Source organism: Tinamus guttatus, unplaced genomic scaffold (assembly GCF_059628265.1).
Source record: "Tinamus guttatus ecotype Peru unplaced genomic scaffold, ASM5962826v1 Tinamus_guttatus_pri_ptg000226l, whole genome shotgun sequence".
Taxonomy (NCBI): Eukaryota; Metazoa; Chordata; class Aves; order Tinamiformes; family Tinamidae; genus Tinamus; species Tinamus guttatus.
Window position 1 is genome coordinate 5,334,439 of NW_028288760.1, and position 20,619 is coordinate 5,355,057.

The 20,619-nt window shown below is 35.1% G+C and overlaps 1 protein-coding gene across 5 annotated transcripts in view; it reads right to left on the reverse strand.

The window, feature by feature from the left end:
- GARNL3 (GTPase activating Rap/RanGAP domain like 3) overlaps positions 1–20,619 on the reverse strand; it is a 39,502-nt gene that overhangs the window by 13,420 nt on the left and 5,463 nt on the right. For 3 of the 5 annotated variants that reach the window (XM_088525425.1, XM_088525427.1, XM_088525429.1), the window contains exons 2-16: positions 15,639–15,708; positions 13,145–13,219; positions 11,442–11,541; positions 10,898–11,016; positions 10,060–10,124; positions 7,821–7,884; positions 7,571–7,597; positions 7,086–7,161; positions 6,329–6,427; positions 5,733–5,836; positions 4,509–4,617; positions 3,069–3,114; positions 1,752–1,858; positions 1,022–1,143; positions 143–247 (exon numbers count right to left, since the gene is read on the reverse strand). In XM_088525425.1, coding sequence (XP_088381551.1) covers positions 143–247; positions 1,022–1,143; positions 1,752–1,858; positions 3,069–3,114; positions 4,509–4,617; positions 5,733–5,836; positions 6,329–6,427; positions 7,086–7,161; positions 7,571–7,597; positions 7,821–7,884; positions 10,060–10,124; positions 10,898–11,016; positions 11,442–11,541; positions 13,145–13,219; positions 15,639–15,708 — 1,288 coding nt within the window. The remainder of the gene's footprint in view (positions 1–142; positions 248–1,021; positions 1,144–1,751; positions 1,859–3,068; positions 3,115–4,508; positions 4,618–5,732; positions 5,837–6,328; positions 6,428–7,085; positions 7,162–7,570; positions 7,598–7,820; positions 7,885–10,059; positions 10,125–10,897; positions 11,017–11,441; positions 11,542–13,144; positions 13,220–15,638; positions 15,709–20,619) is intronic. The other 2 variants (XM_088525426.1, XM_088525428.1) reach the window with 1 other exon arrangement.

Sequence of the window (20,619 nt, forward strand, 5' to 3'; positions counted from 1 at the left end):
TTAATCCAGTACTATAGAACTATTTCAGATCAGAAAGAGTTGCGTTAAGTCCTGCCATAACTCTATACATGAATCAAGTTATAATAGGATGGGAGACACAGCTTTTCTAAACATAGACAAATACTTCCTAAATTGAGCCTACCTGACCAAGACGGACAAATTCTGCTTGTCGAGCTTCCTCTTTTTTCCGTGTTGATTTTGGGGACTCTGGTAACACATCACTAAAGGACCTCCTATTGAGCATGTTCTAAAACAGGAAAAGTAGTGGGGTTTTGTTGTTGTTGTTGTTTGTTTGTTTTTTAATGGAACCAAAGGTTTCCATATTATTTTATTTTGGTGAATTTACTCTAATGCCACTTAAATTTTCTGTCCTTTTGGGGCATTTTCCTTTCATGATAAACATAACTGCATAGGCTTTCGGAGGACAGAAATCACAACTCCTTCAATTCTTTACTACTTTGCCTTATAACATGTCAGCATTTATCAATGTTACATTCTATAAGATCATTAAAAAAGTTCAAGTAGCCCTATTTAGCTAAGAAAAATAAACAGAGAAAAAAATCATTAATTTTAGAAGTGCACCACCTCAGGACTGTTTCTCATTCTAGAAGAAAGTTATTCCATCGTTATTCAAGAGAAAAAAGATTCAAATTTAACAATAACATAAAAATTAAGCGCAGTTTTTATGGTGAATAGACTAATACCTGTTCCAAATCTTCAGAGCCTAACTTTCCTATGCCCCTGTTAGAGATAAGATTATAAGAAGTACAACATAGTTTTGCTTCTCCATAGAGAATTATGTCTTTTCCTGTTATTAACAAAGTGCATTAAGAGTTCTATCCTGAAAGGACTTTCTTACAACTTTCATATAACTGTAAAATAAGTTAGATGACAATATTTAGCCTAGTATATGCAACTCAGTCCTCATCAGGATGATGCATTTTTAAGCAACGGAACATTCAATGTAATAAGAAGAGCAGGAGGGGGTATATAAAGGGTAGAGAGATCACTTATGACTTACATTTACCTTGTGTAGATCGGGCATCAGGTCTTGGTATAAAGAGCGAATTAGCATGTCTAGAGTTCGTTGACGTTTCTGAGCAAACGTTGGGGTTTCCAAAGTGGCTTTTTCCGCATTTATTACTAAAATAAGTTAAGAAAAGAAGATGGCTTAAAAACAATTTGCTACCTTTCACTGACACTCAGTTGTCTCTGCATAAAAATACTTGTTTCTTCATGAATAATTTAGATTTGTTTCCCTTTTCAACAGCATTTGAGTAAATAACAATCCTTGAAGCTTAAAAGTGTAAAAAAGAAAAATTCTTAAGTTTTTCTGAGCTGTTTTCTGAGCTTTTAACCTAACACCTTTTATTACTAAATATATCTAACAGCATTTTCAATTCTTCAAATTTCCAAGGCTCTTAAGAAAATGCAAAGCTAAATACGGCTACATGTTCTGAAAATGCAAAGGTCAGTTTGGACGTAGCAGCCTGAGAATAGCAACTTCGGGTTTTTTTGTTTGTTTGTTTTGTTTTGTGTGGTTGGGTTTTTTTGGTCAAAGTGGAACAGTTTGATAGAACTGACATCCCACGTACTTTTAAGGATTTGGGAAAAAATATATATATCTACACATAACTGTGGCATATACAAGGTAAAAAGTGTTTACATTACTACAGCCTAAACATTTGAATTTCAATTTATTAAAAGCACTTATTTAAAAAGTATTTATAGCAGAAGAAAAACTGACTTACATTTCACTAACACAAAATCCCTGAATTCCCGGTGATTTGTAAACACAGGTGGGGATGGAAGGGGAGGCCCAAAGAGAGGAACACTTTCTTCTGAAAATACCTTCAGCCTATTGAAAGAACAGCTCTTTATTTGTACTGTAAGTCATGATTAACCCACCATTTTAACAGAAACTATTCAAAACAGAAAAGAGACTGGAAAGTGTTATCAGGACATGTGTTATGTAAGAAATTCCACGGAACAACAACAACAACAACAACAAAACTTATAAATGGGCAGGGACTATTCATTCAGAGCAAAGTTACCAAAGTTCTGGAGTCCGCTACACTGGGATACTGACAGTAACAACAGAACTTTGTGGGTCTTGCAGAACAATGCTCTTACTGCTATGTGCAAAATCCAGTCCTTTTCAAACCAAGCTGTAACAGTTGATTACCCACAAAATGTGTTCTCCTTATTAATTTCCACCTTTCCTGTGTCTTCATGGCACACACTGAAGATTTGCTTCTTTCTGAATAGAACAGCTGCAGTAACTGTTTTCTTGGGAATACCTAATTCACTTTGCTGAGCAAGTTAGAACCTGTTGATTTTTTTGAACCATAATGAAGCCAGCAAGGCAAAAATGAATGTCAGGTACCAAATCTCTGTATACAACATGCTCAGCAAATCACAGACTCTTTAAGGAAAGCAGTCGCTCTTTGACTTTTCAAGTAGTAGCCTGAATAATTTTCTTCACTATAAGCTAGCAGTCAGGTAGCATATGTAGCCGATACAGGTCAGAGCAAAGTTAGTGATAACATTATATATTTAACCCCACTGAACTAGTCAGAATTTGTTTGTTCAAAAATCAGCAGAAGTTGGCTGGTCTTGAGACAAATGGATTCTAGCATATTCAAATGGTCTTTGAACGTGCTGTGTTAGATTTCAGTTGCTGCAGGAGTGTAGAATCATAGAATCGTTATGGTTGGAAAAGACCTTCAAAATCATTGGGTCGAACTGTATTGATCATCTTAGTACCTGTTCCACAGATTCAAGATATGATCTTATTCAATCCAGGTATAAAGCAATCACTTATCCCTCTTTAAGCTGTGAAATATTCCTTGGCTAGTGCATAATGAACTCGAAGGGGAAAACGCAATCAGAGCAAACCAAACCACTTATTTCTTTATTAATGCAAAACTAAAGTCAAAGTAGAAATTCAAGGTCTGACCTCACAGTGGCATAGTCTGTGAAAACAGAAGAACCATCTCAAAAGCTTAAACTCCTGTTTCTCTGCATTAGAAATGTAATATAAAGAAATTTACTGTGATAGCACCTACCTGTAACTATCATTCTGCTTATTATATCTCACCAAGGCAAAAATATCTGCCACACTAGTTAAGGAAATTAATCCAGTGCTAATGAAGCTCACTTGTATTTTAAAATAAATTGGTTTTTTTTCCTGTAATAAGAATAGATTTAATAATGGTCAAATACATAAATCAAGGCAAAGACATAAAATATTTTAGATTATGCATATTCTACTGTTGTGAAGGAGGTCTCGTACAAAAGTTTGTGTTTGAACAACAACTTAAAAAAACTGAACATTACCACAAACACAAATTTCTAGCCATTACAGGAAACCAAGTACGCAGTTTTCTATTTGCAATTAAAAGATCTCTTCATTGATTTTAATTTAAAAATATATTTATTGAGAAAGTTGCTCATGCCAAAACTTCCACAGAAGAAAAGACTCCCACAAAATAATCCAGCTAAAAAATTATAAGAAAACAGAGAAAAGAAGTTGGAATGCACAAAGGTCTTTTATCAGTCCTGATTCATAATTTAGGGCAAATCTACACAAAAACAAACAAACAAAAAAGAAAACAGATAAATCCTTATGATTGCAAGTTTTTTTATGCAATCATTTAGAAATTTCTTGCTTTGGCAGATGTCCTTAACACTGCATATTAGCTTTTCAGTCCTTATAAACAGTGTCCAGTAAAATGTAACTCTGAATAACTTAACGATGATTTTATTTGGTCTCACAGTCCTATTTGGAGATGACACATGGCAAACCATCTAAGCCTTCTAAGCACAAAATCATCTAGCCTTACCCATGTTATTGGAGCTATCATTGCTATATGGAAAAGCACTTTGCGATATCTTCAAGTTTGATTTTTCCTGCTGTACAAATAACAAAAAAGAAAGGAGGGTGAGAAGGAGAGGACGAGAAGGGGAGGGTACTAGGAGTATGGAAGTAATGATAATGCTATATTTGACACTGATCACTGTTGACATTCAAGATTTCTTGAGGACATTTCTCTTCCCCTGGTTATTTATAGTTAGCTGAAAAAAAAAAAATTACGAAGATGACATAGCTGCATGGACCAGCTGTGCAGCTGTGGATTATTCACTCAGTGACGTAAATGATCACAAATTCTTACGGGATTAGGGATGCCCTAACTCACCATGAAAGCAAGTCCCCTCAAACAGGTCTGACCTTTCAGAAAAGGATTTATGACCAGAACAACACTTCACTACTGGAATGCTCTGCTGAGTGTCTTCAATGCATCAACTCTTTCACTCTGCATTACCTTCAAAATGTTTCTTAAAAGACAAAAAAAGGCTGCCAACAAATTGCTGTGCTACAGATTGGTTTTCACTTCCATACACAGCAAACCAGAAGGAGTTAGGGGAGGATTAAAAGTAATATTTTTCTTAAAAAAAAAAAAAAAATGCACACACGCGCACTCAGATGCACATATATAAAAAGATACGTGTAAAATGAGACCGAATCATAGATGGCTTGAATGCTGGAGAAGACTCTTCTCCTTCCTGAAACACGATAGTGACAATGTCATTTCCAATATGCCTCTTCCTCTCTACCTAAAAAAATAACAAACAATGACTTGAAGGAGATCGATGCCTTAGCAATTCTATGAGAGAGTAATGAAGTACGATAATTTTATATTGCCTTCAGTCATATTTACCATACTATCTCTTAAGTTTTTCACTTCTCTTACTGTGTATGCAGTTGAGGAATATCGTAGGAATATCGTGTTTATATTTAGCTATAAACAAGTAAACATTTATGTTTACTTTACACAGGTGGTTATGGAACACCTAGCATTCCTAAAAAGCAAATCCATCACTTTAAACAGTGCCACAACATCAGGGTTCTTCCCTTTTTATTTCAAAAGAATAAACTTGCCATATTTTCTGCTGTGTTCTTGTCATCAAAGCCAGAAGTATGAAAAAAATGGCAGGGAAATTTAAAAAACAAAAAGACACTAAAATTATTTATAGCTTCTAATTAATCTAATATAGAACTATTGCTTAAAAAATAAAACCATGTAATACATAGTTTTCAAACAATTTCAGATAAATCACTGTGGACGTCTGACACATACGTAAATGCACACACTTAGATATATACTGTATAAATATTTTATTTTCTTATGATGTATAGAAAGTTTCAAACAATGGGCAAGAGCTTTGAATAAGCACCCAAGTACTCACATACTTTGTCATCTATGAGAGGGCAACTGTACTGCTTTAGAGGGAACACACAAAGCTTGACACAGTTATTTTCATGTTCACAAGCGAAAGTTTCTCTAAGCTACATAACAACTGATTACGAGATCTACGTTATGTATGCGAGTATTCATATGTAAGTCTAATTTCCAATCTTCCTAAATTCTTTGAGGCAATGATATTTGCAGCAGAATTCTACAAGTCCACAAAATAATAAAACACTTGATCAGTTTTAAATCAATCAATATTTACATTCTTTAAAGTGCCTTTTCTACTATAATAGAGAAGATGTGCTGAAGTATCTTCATAACAAACATAAGTAAATTTCCAGCACTAGGTATAATTCTGAGAAAAACAATAGCAAGAGTCTTGAGTCTTACATTTCTAAAATATTTAAAAATCCAAAATAAAAGAGGGATTTTTTTTGCTTGTTGATTTACTAAATAAAAATAATGAAAGCCAAGTACCTGCTGCTTGTTCTCTCTAGAATATGGTAGCATGGTTGAAACATGGAACATAATTTCATGTCCTTGATAAACTGTATAGACGGAAAATAATCCTGTTGTATCATCTGCAAAGGAAGACAATATACACAGCAGGAATATGCTTTTTAGGTTTTCTAAAGATCAGAAGATATTTCAGGTCCTACTACCAAACCTTCTTTAATCGTTCCTTTTTCTGATCCACTATTTCTTGATAAACACATTTTAGAATATGCCTAGAATATGCCCTAATACCATGAGAAAAGTAACATCAAATTCTTGAGGAGTGTAATTCCATAAAGTGATACTGTTACTTGGTTCCACTCAACAGCATCCAGCCTGTCTCAGACCTACTCCATTCCAATATAAAGGGAAATTCTTCACTTTAAAACACAGATCGAAAACTTTTCGTCCACTGAATTGCATACCAATGATTTAAGCTCACCTGCTTTTTCCTGGTGAAGCAGAATATTTAGCATGCACCGGAAAAAGTCTGTCTTGAGACTTTTTTTCTACTATACACAAAACATGTGCATGCAGTAAGCAAGAACATTTACTTCCTTGCTTCAACAAATTCTTACTTTTGGTGTCCAATCCTCCTCTGTAGCCTGTCCAGCCTTTCAAAGTAATTTTGTCGCCCATGAGACCCAAAAATCTTTGAAAGCTTTCACTCCCAGTTTCTACACATAGAAAGGAGAAATGTTAGGAATAGAAGAGCACTGTTTTTTCATAGAGCTGCTACTGACGATTAATATATAGGAAACAAGACCTGTTCACAGTAACACTCACATGCAGAAGTGAGAGTTTCATCTCAATTATTTTTTCCTCCTGTTATCCAGGCTTTCTGTCTTTATATACATATATCTATAAACCTATATGTGTATATATATAAGATGTGTCTATCCAGCCTTACAGAATGACTGAAAAGAGCTCATCTTGTGTCATTAAACAGTGACCTCTCTTGCTAACTCCAGGGCTCTGTCCAAGAGAAAAGATATCCTCACTATATAAAAGCTTAAGAATGCAAGATCAAGAAAAAAGAGTGATACTTCAAACTTCAGAAGAGTTGCCTCCCCTTATTGTTTTTCTTTTCAACTTCAAGTTGTATAGTCTACTTCTAGAAAGGAAATTCCAAAATACTTAAACAGCAGATTTGGTGTACCAACCTTTTATAGAGATTAAAAACTGTGTTCCATTTTTCACTTAACATGAACACAAAAAAACTAACAGAACTACTGTTGGTATATTCATCATTTCCACTTGTGCAGTATCTGGCACTATCCTACATTCTTTATTTGGATGAATAAAACAGTTAAGAAAAAAAGTGGAAAAACTCACCATTGCTGAACATTTCATCATCTGTAAGCTGCCCATCTTTAGCATAAAGGACTCCAAATTTAAAATTTACAGATCCCTGAGAAATAAACCCAAAGATTCTATGATAAATAGGCAAACAGAAAAAAAAAGACCTAAAATAATGTTTTCTCTAAGAACTTATATATATGCAGCTATGTATATACATCCTGTTGTATAGAAATACATATCATACAACTCCTTTACAAACTAGAGTTAACAGATACTCACATTTTACCTAGAAATTTACCTTTGACTATAAATTAAGAATTTTATTACATACACTTTTAATTCTCACAATGGCATCTAAAATTATTCTTGACTTTGTATGTTGAAAATTAACATTACGTTTTTAATTGCAATAAGTGATTAATTCCTAGCTTTCCAAAAACATATTAGTAGAAATATTTCAAATGTAAAACTACATTCATAAAACAGGCTAGTGAACCAGGAGTTAAGTTCACATTTACCTCTTGCTCTTCAAGAACCAACAAATCCTGTTTAAAAAACAAAAACAAACAAAAACATACTTTTATATTTAAGTGGACAGTTCCATTGAAAAGATAAGGAAATTTGCTTCATAATAACACATAATCCTACTCACAATTATTAGCATACTACTGCAGTAAAGAAACAAGTATTATTAATACTCAGTGACTTATTTTTTCCAGAAAATAATAAGAGAAATATTACCAAAACAAAAAAAAAGTTACCTCTTACCTTTTGTATCTCAGGGTCAAGAATTTCCCTTGGGCTCTTCTCAAACTTGTCAAGACTCATTGCACTGAAATGCAACTGAAATATTATTTTATAGCAATGAAAAGATGCATTTCAACATTAATCCACTATCCAGCTACAGAAGGAATTGTTCAAAGGGTTTCTCATTGCATGCTTTGTGAAATATTGATTTGTTTTCAGTAACACTAACCTCCAAGATTTCCTGAATTTCTTTTTGCTTTTAAATATAAAAATGAATAAGATACTGCATGGACATCTGGTTTAAATTTATTAGGTTTACTTATAAAGCACAAACCTTTATTCCATCACCCTTCACTATGGCTTTATACACACTCGTCATGAGCATTTAAAATTAACTCAATATGCTGTTTAGTTTTTGTAAATTCTTCTTCCTTCTCTTTGGAGAATCCGAATGAAAAAAAAAAAATATATATATATATATATACACACACACACACACACTTACATATCAAAGATCCACAAATAGAAAAAAAAAACATACTTAAGTAAGAAATAAGATCAACTACCTCAGTAAACAGGTACAATATACAACATTACAACATTTTTCTTCCTAACCCAAGACACTACATTTATTATTACTTTTCCCTATTTTCACCCAGAATTAATTAATAGAACTCTGCAGCACACCACACAGAAGGCAGTCTGGATGGGCACAACGAACTTCTGGCATGGTGGAATCCAGTGACTCTTTCTATTGTTATTTTTGCTAGATAACAATACAGACAGAGTTTACTCTAGTTCCTTTTGAAAGGAATTTAAATGGTCCAATTCATTTACAAAGATTTATATGAGACAGAAAAGTACAACCAGCAGGTTTTCTAATGATATTGTTGAAAAAAGGATCCTTCCAGATGCTATATGATGAGATGTCTAATTGCCTTCAAGCAGATTTAGACTCACTAATGAATGAGATTTACAAGAAACAAGTTATCCAAAATGAGTACTTCTTCCATACATGACACTGGAACATCATGGGATGGGTCCATGAAGGTGTTTCAACAAAAGTCTAAGACTCTGAATGACAAAAGACAGAATTTCTCCACTTTGGGATATCTGATCAAAGCTCAGCAGTAAGGAGGAGAAGCTGGGTTAGAAAGTGATAAGAGGAGGGGAGGGGAAGGGGGTTCGTGGATAGACATGGAAGTTGACAGTGGAAATCACCCTTCACTCACAATGGCTAACTGCAAGGAAGCGAGTCTGTTGTCACATTTACTGACCAGGAATCTGCTGTCAGTCGTAAAGCAATGCAAACTGAAAGAGTTGGTAGCCTACTACCATGACTACTAGGGGTAACAACAGAAGAATATTCAGAAAGGAAAGCTGATATGTATGTGTCGTATTGACTGCATAGCATATGCAGGAAGTATATCCTGATTATGTATCACACTCCTGTGATGGAGAGGGACACGTAATATAGGGATGGTTATGTCTAATTGGAGATGGTTACTCTAGCACCCGTGATCTGTAAGATGGTTTTGAAATGGATCTATTGGTCCTCAGTATCAGAAATGCTGCTGTAGAAGCCAGTGCTGCAGGATTCCAGAGAGGGGACTTAGCTCATCTCTCTAAGGGAGGTGAAGGATATCTGAAACATTGCCAACTCTATGTTTTTACACTCGAAACCAGGGACACAGCCCTGGAGATCAGAATTAAGAAGCTAGGCTCAATGGTCTACTAGCATCTCTGGAAAACTTAGTAGGCTGAAACCAGAGAGAGTATGAGCGTGCCCATAATCACTCTGCCTAGGAAAACATATTTTCTCAGCTTTAGTGTAACTTGGTCATAGTGTGAAATTTATGAGGACCATTTCTTGAAGATGTAATTCTTAGTTTCCTCCCTATTTCATTATGTCAGTCATACTCTAGTCAAAATCTGCTGCTCCTTAGGTCTGGTCTGACTAATTTAAACGGATATTTCTTCTCTGTCATGGAAGTTCGTATAGCGCCTGTTTTCCAGTTCACTTGAAAATGGTTCCTCTGCCAAAGAGGACTGCAGAGAATTTTTCTCTTTTCTACGTTGTAACTTATCATAATACAAGATTGGCATAAAACCATTTTACTGTCCTCAGCAATTCAGATTGGTATACTTAGTTTTACTGTTTCTATAATTCTATCATGAAACCATACAACAGAAGCTCTGAATTAGACAGAAAGAGATATAGACAAGCATTGTAATTGATAACTGCTTTGTAAATACATACCTTAGTATAGATTTCACTGATAATGTTTTTGTGGGACAATAAGGAAGGCATATTTTCTGAGTACCCTATCAAGGGAAAAAACAAACAAACAAACAAACAAAACAAACTAGGAGACATTACAGGACATATTGACATTTCCAATGCATTCAAATATGAAGTAAAAAGCAAAGATCAAGATAGTCTTTGTTTTACTTAGTTGGAAGGACAGTCATGGAAGGTGCAAATTTTTTTTTTTTTTTTTTTTTTTGCTAAAGACTACTTCAGTTGTAGAAATTAAAGAAGAAACTAGCACTACCGCTTTGGGCATTACGAGGGCTGCTGAAATTAGTAGATATTATTAACTATTTCTCATCACCAAAAAGGCAAACCATACCTCTTCACTAAACAGTTTAAAATTATTTCCTCAGATAAAAGGTCATTGTGAAGAATTAAGTGTATATATATATATATATATACACACACTTTATATATATGTGTGTGTGTATATATAAGTGAAACGTATTTGGCTATTTTCTTAACATTGTACAGATAAATCCTAAAAGGTGTATAAAATCACTGTATAAATTGATGGCAGGACATAATCAAGAACAATTTAGGCAACATTTTTAAAAATAAAGATGTGTTTTAGGCAAAGACAAAATTTGGCATTATGGATTTCGTAAGAAAGATTAGTTATGTTACCTCCTCTGGTAACATGTTCTTACTATATAAAATGAAAAACATAAATGAAAAATACTAAATACAGAAATTACAAAAAAAGGAAAAAAATAAAGTCAATGAGGAGAAATTTATCGAAAACAAAAAGCAAACAGCGACACAAAAAGTATTTTTTCCTTACTGTTTTTCTCCAAAGAATTGAACGATATTGAGGAACTCGCTGATTATTTTGGTCAGAGAGTACAACAGACAGAAAAAAAGGGGTTTTCTCTGCATCTGTACCTATATAATTTTGATGAACTGTTGGGAAAACAAAAAACAAACAAAACAAACAACAAGTGTTATCAAATGTAAGGAAGATAAGCACATACAAATGCACACGTGGTGTGTATATATACATATACACATGCACAGATGCATACACATATATGTATAAAAAGTAAAACATTTGTATGGCTTTCAAGGCCAATAACAGGGTCAAAACCTTCTGTTTTGGTAACAGGGAACTATTACATTAGTTCAGCAACGTACATCTCAGCCTATAGCCTCTGTCTTTAGGTTAAAAAGACATGGAACATGGATCAAATTTTTATCGTAAATTTTAACATAAAAACAGTAATGCTAAACTAGCACTACACTTTTTACACATTTAAATAATTGCAGTCCAAAGCTACATTGCATTGTCACTAAATAAAGCTTAATTCATTTTGTAAAAAGATAATTACCTTTTCCTAGAAAATATTTGAAATACCATCTTGTATGATACTCTGGGTTTTCCAGATGCACGTCCGTTCTGTGCCATGTACCTGGGGTGTAGTCTGTATTCTGAAAGAGTATTGTGACACCATTAAATTAAACAGTGAATGAAAATGAAGAACACAATCCAGACAAATGCCATTGAAGAGTAGCTGATTCACCAGAATAATTTTTAGCCTTATACTCTACATTTTAAAAAGCACAGAATTATTATGAAGTCAGTTGCCATGCAGCTGAAATTAAAACTTCTTAAAGAGCATCTCACATGAAGTTCTTCTTTTAACAACTGCAATCTTTTCTCTTGTGCCATTGCTATGCGTAACAGTTAACATTCCACCAAAAAAAAGATGTTTAAATGTAGGATTTGAAGTAAAGATCTGTAGTTTTAAAACTTAAAAATAAGTAAATTGATTAACAAAATTCTGCCTGTTCCAAAAAAATAATTAAAAAAAAAAGGCATTTGAAAAAAGCATTTGAAAACGAACTGTGTCCAGTTCTGGGCTCCACAGTACAAGAGGGATGTGGAGCTGCTAGAGAGAGTCCAGCGCAGGGCTACAAGGATGATCAGGGGCCTGGAACATCTGCCCTAGGAGGAGAGGCTGAGGGAGCTGGGCCTGTTCAGCCTGGAGAAGAGAAGGCTGAGAGGAAACCTGAGCAGTGTCTAGGGAGGCAGTGAGGAGGATGGTGCTGGCCTCTTTTCACTAGTGGCCACCAACAGAACTAGAGGTAATGGCCACAAACTGAAACACCAAAAGTTCCACAGGAACTTAAGGAAAAATTTCTTAACAGTGAGAGTGCCAGAGCCCTGGAACAGGCCGCCCAGAGAGCTTGTGGAGTCTCCTTCTCTGGAGATCTTCAAAACCCACTTGGACACAGTCCTGTGCCACACGCTCTGGGTGACCCTGCGTGTTCAGGAGAGTTGGACTAGATGACCTCTAGAGGGCCCTTCCAACCTTAAGCATTCTATGATTCTATGATTCTATGATATAAAGAAGACATTTGCAGTTGAAGATGTTTTACCAAAGATTATTATCCTCTCTTTCTTACCCCCCACCTCACTCCCTCCCTAGTAGGATCATAAGCACCCCTGGAGTGGGCAGAGAGAACATTATGAGTTTAACAGCACAGAAAGCCAGAGAAATTACTCTTACAGGCTCCACTCAGCTTTTCTATTTCATATTTAACAGGAAGCAGAACTGCCGCAAGACAACTAAGGTGAGGGAAAAAAAAAAAAAAAAAGCATGCTCATGACACTGAAGAACAAACTTGAAAGCCCATATGTCAACTTGAACATAATAGCATCAATCAGGACATCAACATGAAATGTTGAACTGGAATATGTATTTTTCTTGTAATATTATCTTGTGAGCAAAATGCTACTGAAACTCAAGGAAGCAGCAGCTTTTCCCTTAAAAATTATATTGTTGAGATTACATACTCTTGAAAGAAGATCTAAGCTAGACTTAGGGAAAAAAAAAAAAAAAAAAGATACCATCAACCTCTTGTTAGGTTCTTACGGTTCTTACATTCTCATGTTACTCAGCATTTTTCAAGATTGTTTCACTGGCAGTTGACTGTAAATGACTGTAAATGTTACTCAAATACTAACTGAAGCTGCGTTTTTTTCTTTTTTTCTCTTTCCAGCTTCCCATGAGTATTTTTAATCACTTACCTCATCAGAGATTCCATTTTCCACGCGGAATCGTCCAGCTCTCTGGATGGCTCCATCAGCATCACTAGATATAAGCTGTAAGAGAGTTTAAAATGACAGCTTCTAATTTCAAATCCATATCCATATGGACAGTAAACAAAGCTCACTATGGTTTCTTTCGTTCAGGCATTTTATGATTGCCAATAGGGATGGAATCAGAACAGTCATTATCAGTTTTAATACAAATATGGAATGATCTGATTATAACTTTAAGAATGCATGACAGGAAGAGCCATTTGCACTTTTGGTACATACCAGCACTAACTATAAGTCCTCCTGTTTCAGCTTCTGTCTACAGCAACATGCAAAATACCTACAGACAGATTTTGGCATGGAAAATACCATTATTCTAAACAATTATCACATAAACAAATACTGAACTTCAATACGTTGAAACAGAAGACCCAGAAGCAAAAGTGCAACCTGCCCCTCACATTGTAGGGGCAAAAGGTAACCAATGGCCATAGTAAACAATCAGCATAGTTAACCATTCTCTTCCCAGAAATTCATCTTGAAGATTGCTCCTTTCAAAACAATGGGTCTCACAGACATGCTGAGGCCTCTTCTATCAGACTTGGTGAGCCTAAACACCACCTTGCTGGCAGATTTGATGAGACTAGCAGTCTTTTATTGCATTTTATATTCTGATGCTTTCGGAGACGGACAGCAAGAATCTCCAAATATAGTTGCTAGTGATGACACCAAACAACATAAGATAGAAAAGATACCTAGTCTGCTTCCAACATTAACATCATAAATAATTCAACATTAATATGCAACATCATGGGCCACATACAGCTAACTTCCAGTTGAAGAAATGCAGCGTATTTGCATCTTCACAAGTGTTCTGGAAACTCTGTGTGTTCTTTTTATAAGAGAATGCTGGGATTTGCAGAAATACAGGATAACACATAATTTCTACCGTTTTCAGCAATATTGCTTAGGATTCACACAACAGGAAACTGGAAGAGAATGTGCTTTTTACTTAAGAAAGAAGCTGCCAATGACATTGCATATTACTTCTCTCAAAATTGGGAAAAAAAATATAACAAAAGAAAATAAAAAGAGACCAGCATATACTGTAGCAAACAAGAAATTGGATCTGAACAACAATAATACATAAACATTCCTGGCTTCCTGCTAGCACCCCAGGTTATTCTTGAGCACTATTTTCTCTCTTTATTTGATGGAAGAGTTTGCACAACATTTTCAAGGTATCTTCATCCTGTGCTTTAAAAGCTATTTTAGGAATAAACTAACATGGCAAAGACTCCAAAAGATCCTGGTGCCTTGTTTGAACTGTAAATAGATGATTTGGACAATTGGCTACACTATAGCAACAGAGAAAACATTCCTATGACAATGTTTAGAGTGGAGGCAAAATGATTAGGTTGTAATTTATAAAAAGGCAGAATTCATGGAGCATTTGGGATGCTCGTAAGCAAAAGGGAAAAAAGTTCATTTAAACAGAAATTTGAAAGTGCATCAAACATCTTTTTATGTTTGCACCTCAGAAGCAGTCTTTTATAAAATAAAAGCAGAAATTTATGAAAGACCAAAAGAAAAGACCAATTACAGGGGTTAACTGTGAATTTATATTTATCATTAACTTTTCTATTCCCAGCGAAAGGACTCAAGTACTAGTAGTAGAAGTCTCTTAATACATAGCAGGTCACTTGCTTTTTTCATTAGCACCAAACCTATACACGAAACATGTGTAAAGAAAAATAAAGTACTTGATATTCTTGTAATAGAGCTTCCAGAAACTAAGCCATTAATTTATACCCAAATTGTATATATCGATTAATACACTGAGAAATATTCAAATTGCAACAGTATCTTATAGAACTTTAGTGATTTCTTCTTAGTGTAACAGAGCTAGGATTCAGTTTCTTTACCTCTCTCCAGTTTTTCTATAGTAAGTTTATATATATTTCATTATGGCCTTATATAGAGAGTCGTATTATTTCAGCTAGTGGCATATTGCTAATTTTTACAGTGGAAAAAAAAGTCTCTGTGAGAAAAACAAAGTGCTGGCTTCATCTTTCAATTTAAAGAAAATAAAGAATAAGCTGACAGACTTTAGGGAATAAAGGTTTTCCAATAACCTTATTCTGCCTAGTTCTTTTCATTTTAACATGCCCTACCTTGCCCCTGAGTGAACATACTCAGAAGATTTATTTTTTTCTGAATAATGTGGAAGCAAATGCAAAAGTCTGGGTGTTATATAAATAACACTTTCTATCAAAATAAGATGTAAGATTCATAAACAGGGTGGTAGAAATTGCTCAGAAGAGGATTTCCAAACCTTCTCTGAACCCCTTCTTTATTATGTTATCATTTTGAAGCACACCTTAGAAACCCCTTTTCTCAAAATAACTTCAATCAAAAGAAAAGGATTTGAGCTCTGCATTATAAACTGTTAAGGGTTACAGAATGGGCTGTGTAAACTTACTAGCTCCACAGATCCATAATGCTTTCTGCTAAACTCTCCACGTCTGCAACCCAGGTCTTCAGAGACAGAGCTAGAAAAGAAACACTTTATTAATCCACATAGCCTTACAGCTAGCCTTAGAGCTCCCGCAACTCTATACCATTGACAAAAATAATTCCTGCTGAACAAATTTTGCAGTATATATTCTCATTACTAAAAGCAGCATTTCTTAGAACATGAATGACCTCTAGAAGCCATTGCAGTTTAGCTTTCATAATACTCTCAAATAGAAAGCAATATCTATTCCTTGATTGGAAGTCCAAGCCACAATTAAATTTTCAGTCATGATGTGGTCAGCCCAGAGTTCCAAAGTGGATGGGGTCTTATAATTGCATTTGAGATCTCTGTTTAATCTAAGCAAACGGGTGAACTATGTTCAATAAGCTTGCACTTGGTATGTTACTACCACCTTTACAGGAGAGTCTTTATTTAGCCTAAACATAGGCAGAAATTAAACAAGCAACAACTTTAATTCAAAAGTGTAAAGAAAGTACAGCATTTCCTAGATTGCCACCTCCTCTAACCTTAACAAAGCTAAAATTGTCAAGCAAGCAAAAAGGAAGCCTAGAATGCAAGATTCAAAATCCCTCGTGCGTTAGCATATATAATCTCATATAGCCATGCCACATTAAGTACATCAACACGCGATTCTTGACATCAAATAGATGGCAAATACCTCCTTTAACTATAAACACTGAGTGTCCCATATTTAAAATGGGGATATGCATATTAAAATAAAGTGATAAAACAAAAAGATTTGGGTGACAATACTAAGGAGCAGTAACTTGATTACCCAGTCTGTGCCACAGCTAGTGGCTCAATCATTCTATCAAATTTACAGCAATAATGAAAATAGATCATTTTTAATTTTAATGAAAGAAAAAAAAACAAAAAAGCACTCATAGGCCAACAATATAGGATTTTGTTTGTTTTTGCTATAAATTGTAGAATTACATCAATAAACCAAATAAATACTTACCTTTTAATTCAACGCCCTTATGCTTCCTTCTTGACCCCATGACACTAGACTCTAATTTTTGGACAATTTTTTCTTTTGGACTTGTGTTTAAAGATACCTAGAATTTATTAAATATGATTCATTTTTCTGAGTTCTGTCCATTTGGATTCAATGCCTTCACACAAGTAAAAGCAATACAAAAAAGACCTACCTAATACAAATTTAAAACCACCAAATTAATTCCAGTATTTGATTCCAGCATGTAGATTATACAGGACACATAAGGACATAGCACTAGTAATCATTTTAGATGACCACCACAGTGCAGCAAGAACATTGGCAGTAGTAATGACAGAGCTGCCTTTCCAGATTTGTGTGGATAAAGCCTTCAGATGCCATTAACACTTTGGATAATTCATACAACCATACCTTCTTGGTCAGGTCCCTTTCAGACAGGCACTGTGGCGCACAAATGCAGCTACACAGCTTCCAAAGGAAGAAATGATCTATATAGCTGCTGTGAAGGCTGTGTTCTGACACCTATAAGGACATATACATACCTGCCCCAGTAGGAGTTAATTACAGTGATCTGAGGAAAAACAACTGCAAGAACGGAGGCAAAAATCATACTGGACACCATTTTGTAAAGCTCCAAAACAATCACATATTTGAATACATTGCTACCTGAACAAAAATGCAAACTAGGTTATTAGCTTTTGTTTGCCTGCACAATAAATTTAGGTTTGACTGAGGATAGTTACTATCTTAGCTTTCCTGAGAATTGGGGTGAAATATCTTTAAGGATGTTCTTACATAGAATCATAGAATCATAGAATGCTTAGGGTTGGAAGGGACCTCTAGAGATCATCTAGTCCAACCCCCCTGCATACGCAGGGACACCTAAAGCACGTGGCACAGGACTGCGTCCAAACGGGTTTTGAAGATCTCCAGAGAAGGAGACTCCACAACCTCTCTGGGCAGCCTGTTCCAGTGCTCTGTCACCCTCACTGTTAAGAAATTTTTCCTTAAGTTCCTATGGAATTTTTGATGTTTCAGTTTCCGGCCATTTCCTCTAGTCCTATCAGTGGCCACCACTGAAAAGAGACCATCCCTGTCCTCTGCACTCCCTCCCTTGAGGTATTTATATACACTGATTAGATCCCCTCTCAGCCTTCTCTTCTCCAGGCTGAACAGGCCCAGCTCCCTCAGCCTCTCCTCATAGGGCAGATGTTCCAGGCCCCTGATCATCCTTGTAGCCCTGCGCTGGACATGAAAAATCTACAGAAGATAATGGGAAAGTCTGTAATAAAAGAAGAAATCAGACTTGGGTCCTGACTTAAGAGTCCGTGCCATCAACGCAGCTACTGTTCCATCATACATAAGACGCACTATTTGTAGACAGAAGCACTTAGGCAAACTAAGTAGTGTAAAGCCTTACCATGCTTAGGATTAGGAAAAAAAAAATGAGTATCTGTGGTTCAAACAGCGTATAATCTAATTTAAAGTAACAGCAATAATTCCTTCTCCTTCTCCCCACAGCAGGGCAGAAAGAAGAATAAGGAAAAAAAAGAAGGTGAAACAGCATTAAAAACTTGGAGTTGCATGAATTTCCAATCAACTACAATAAGAATCAGTTCTAGTAGGTAAGGCTGCTTCAGAATGCTACCTCAGAAAAGCATGCCCTGTGGATGGAATTTTAAAAGTTTATGGAATACATCTCTGGCTATCTTTACACATCTCTGACAATGATAATTTTCACCACCTTATCAACTGGAAGAAGATGAAACTATTTTTATGGAGGCCAATAAAAAAAGCTTTTGCTAAGTCAGGAGATTTAGAAAATCTCTTCCTCCTGGGCAGAGTTTACGAATATTCAAGAAAAATATCCAGAAGTATATTCAAGGCTTAAGTGAACACACATCATGAGGACTTCACATGTTCTGTTCTAGACCTAGTGGTGCTACTATTGGACCTTCAAGTCAAGCTCTTCATGCAATACTGCCATGTTATTACACAGGAACTGGAGCGTACCACAACACTTAATAGTTCCTTCTCAGCTTGCAACAGAGAGAAAACAGGGTCTGAACAGCAAAAAGACTGAACTGCTCTCCCCAGTACATAAAGACATTAGGTTTTTTATGGGGTTAAAGTTGTTATTTGCCTCTTTACACACCTTGAATAAAATCCGGAACCCTCCCCTCCAAAACCTAGAAAGTATTAATGCATCAAATACAATTTTAAAAGTTTCTGTGTTCTAAGATATACATTACATTTGGCAAAAGCTTCAAGAAACAAGTGGAATGCATCATTTGCAATGCACCTTAAAGCACTGTGTTTTGTACAGTTTTCACTTTTACAGAAGAAAAACACAACTGTATTTATGGAAGTGCTAGCATTTTCTTTGTGTGCAACTTTTGCTCTATATAATTCATTTTTGTGGATAGGTGTATTAGTTGCCTTGGAAACGACTGCAAAAGCAATTTTGGTCGATGAACATTTGCCACTGACAGTATTGGTCACAAAAATTTAAAGAAACAGTGGTCAGGATTGATTTTGTTATTACTGAGCTTTGAAATGTTAAGCTCTCTCTTTGATTAAGTGTATATGAGAAGTATATAGAAGATGACAATTTAAGGAGAAAGTAGAAAATCTGAAAACAATTACGAACACGATAAATCTTTTTAAGCCTTGGAAAAGTCAGGAAACTTACATGTGTCAAGTCTGGATAACACCAACACAAATTATAAAGTCACTGCAAACAGTATTGCTGGCTTACTGCATTCCAAAAGGAACCATCTCCATGAAAAGTGTTTTAAGAAAAAAAGTAATGTCTGTGCTTCCCTTGTAAGGTGAATTCATGAGCAAGTGAGTTTAAAGTGGAGAAAAAATGTATTTTCTTCGACCACGTAATATAGATGGAAAACGCAGATAAGTTTAGAGAAAGCATGAAAAGCCTGTGTGCCTGAAAAGTTTATGTTCTTATTCTTTCCACAAACTATATTCCGGTAATTTAAGGAAACTGTCTCACCACAAACCATGCCCCTTTCGTACCAAAGGCATTTCTCCGATACTGCTCTATTTAAAAAACAGAAGTTGTTCCAATGCAACAAATGCATTACAAAAACCTGACAGTGGCAAAGATTTAAAAAATCATTTCACTATGCACATCAGTCAGAAAGGAACATCTAATCATCACGGAATGGACCTAGATAATAATTAGATAATTCATTTTCTTTAGTTAAGGACAAGTCTCATATTAAAGAGGAGTCATAAACTAAACTAGCCCTGACTTGACAAGCTTATACACTCCCAATAATTAACTGATATAGTAGTAAAAAGTTCAAAAATTATAATGGAGAAATTAAAATTAATGTAGCACAACAACGTTTTTGAAAATAGATATGTAAACACAATCATGTAGCCCATGATCAAATACACATACAATATAGACTGCGAACTGTAATAACTGTTGCTCAACATACCTGTGCTTAGAATAGCAAAGATGTTCTCTTACACAACACACGCAAAAGGAGGACGCAATTTTAACAGCTTTAAGCCAGAGCAGGATTAAAAAAAAAAAAAAGAAAAAAGGAAGAATCTCCACATAACACCATTGCAAGCAGCTGGGTAAATTAGCAACAATTTTCCAACAGAATTTTAATATTAACATGTTGACCATCTAGGGCTTGATTCAAAGTATCTAAAACATACCTAAATTTAAAAACACTAGCAGACTTTTTCAAATCAGTATTTATCTATTATATATAAAAGTTAGCATCACCTACATACCAGGCAATTAAAAGCAGAGTCTTGTATCAATATATATGCTACAAAAACAACCCATAGAAAGCTACACATTTTAGCTTAAAACTTATGCAAGTAGCAGATTTCTATTATCAGTCAATTTGCATAAATCTACATTTTCCACAGAGAATTCTAGACTGCCTCTTTGGCTGTCCCTTCTTAGCTACCACCTCGATCTTT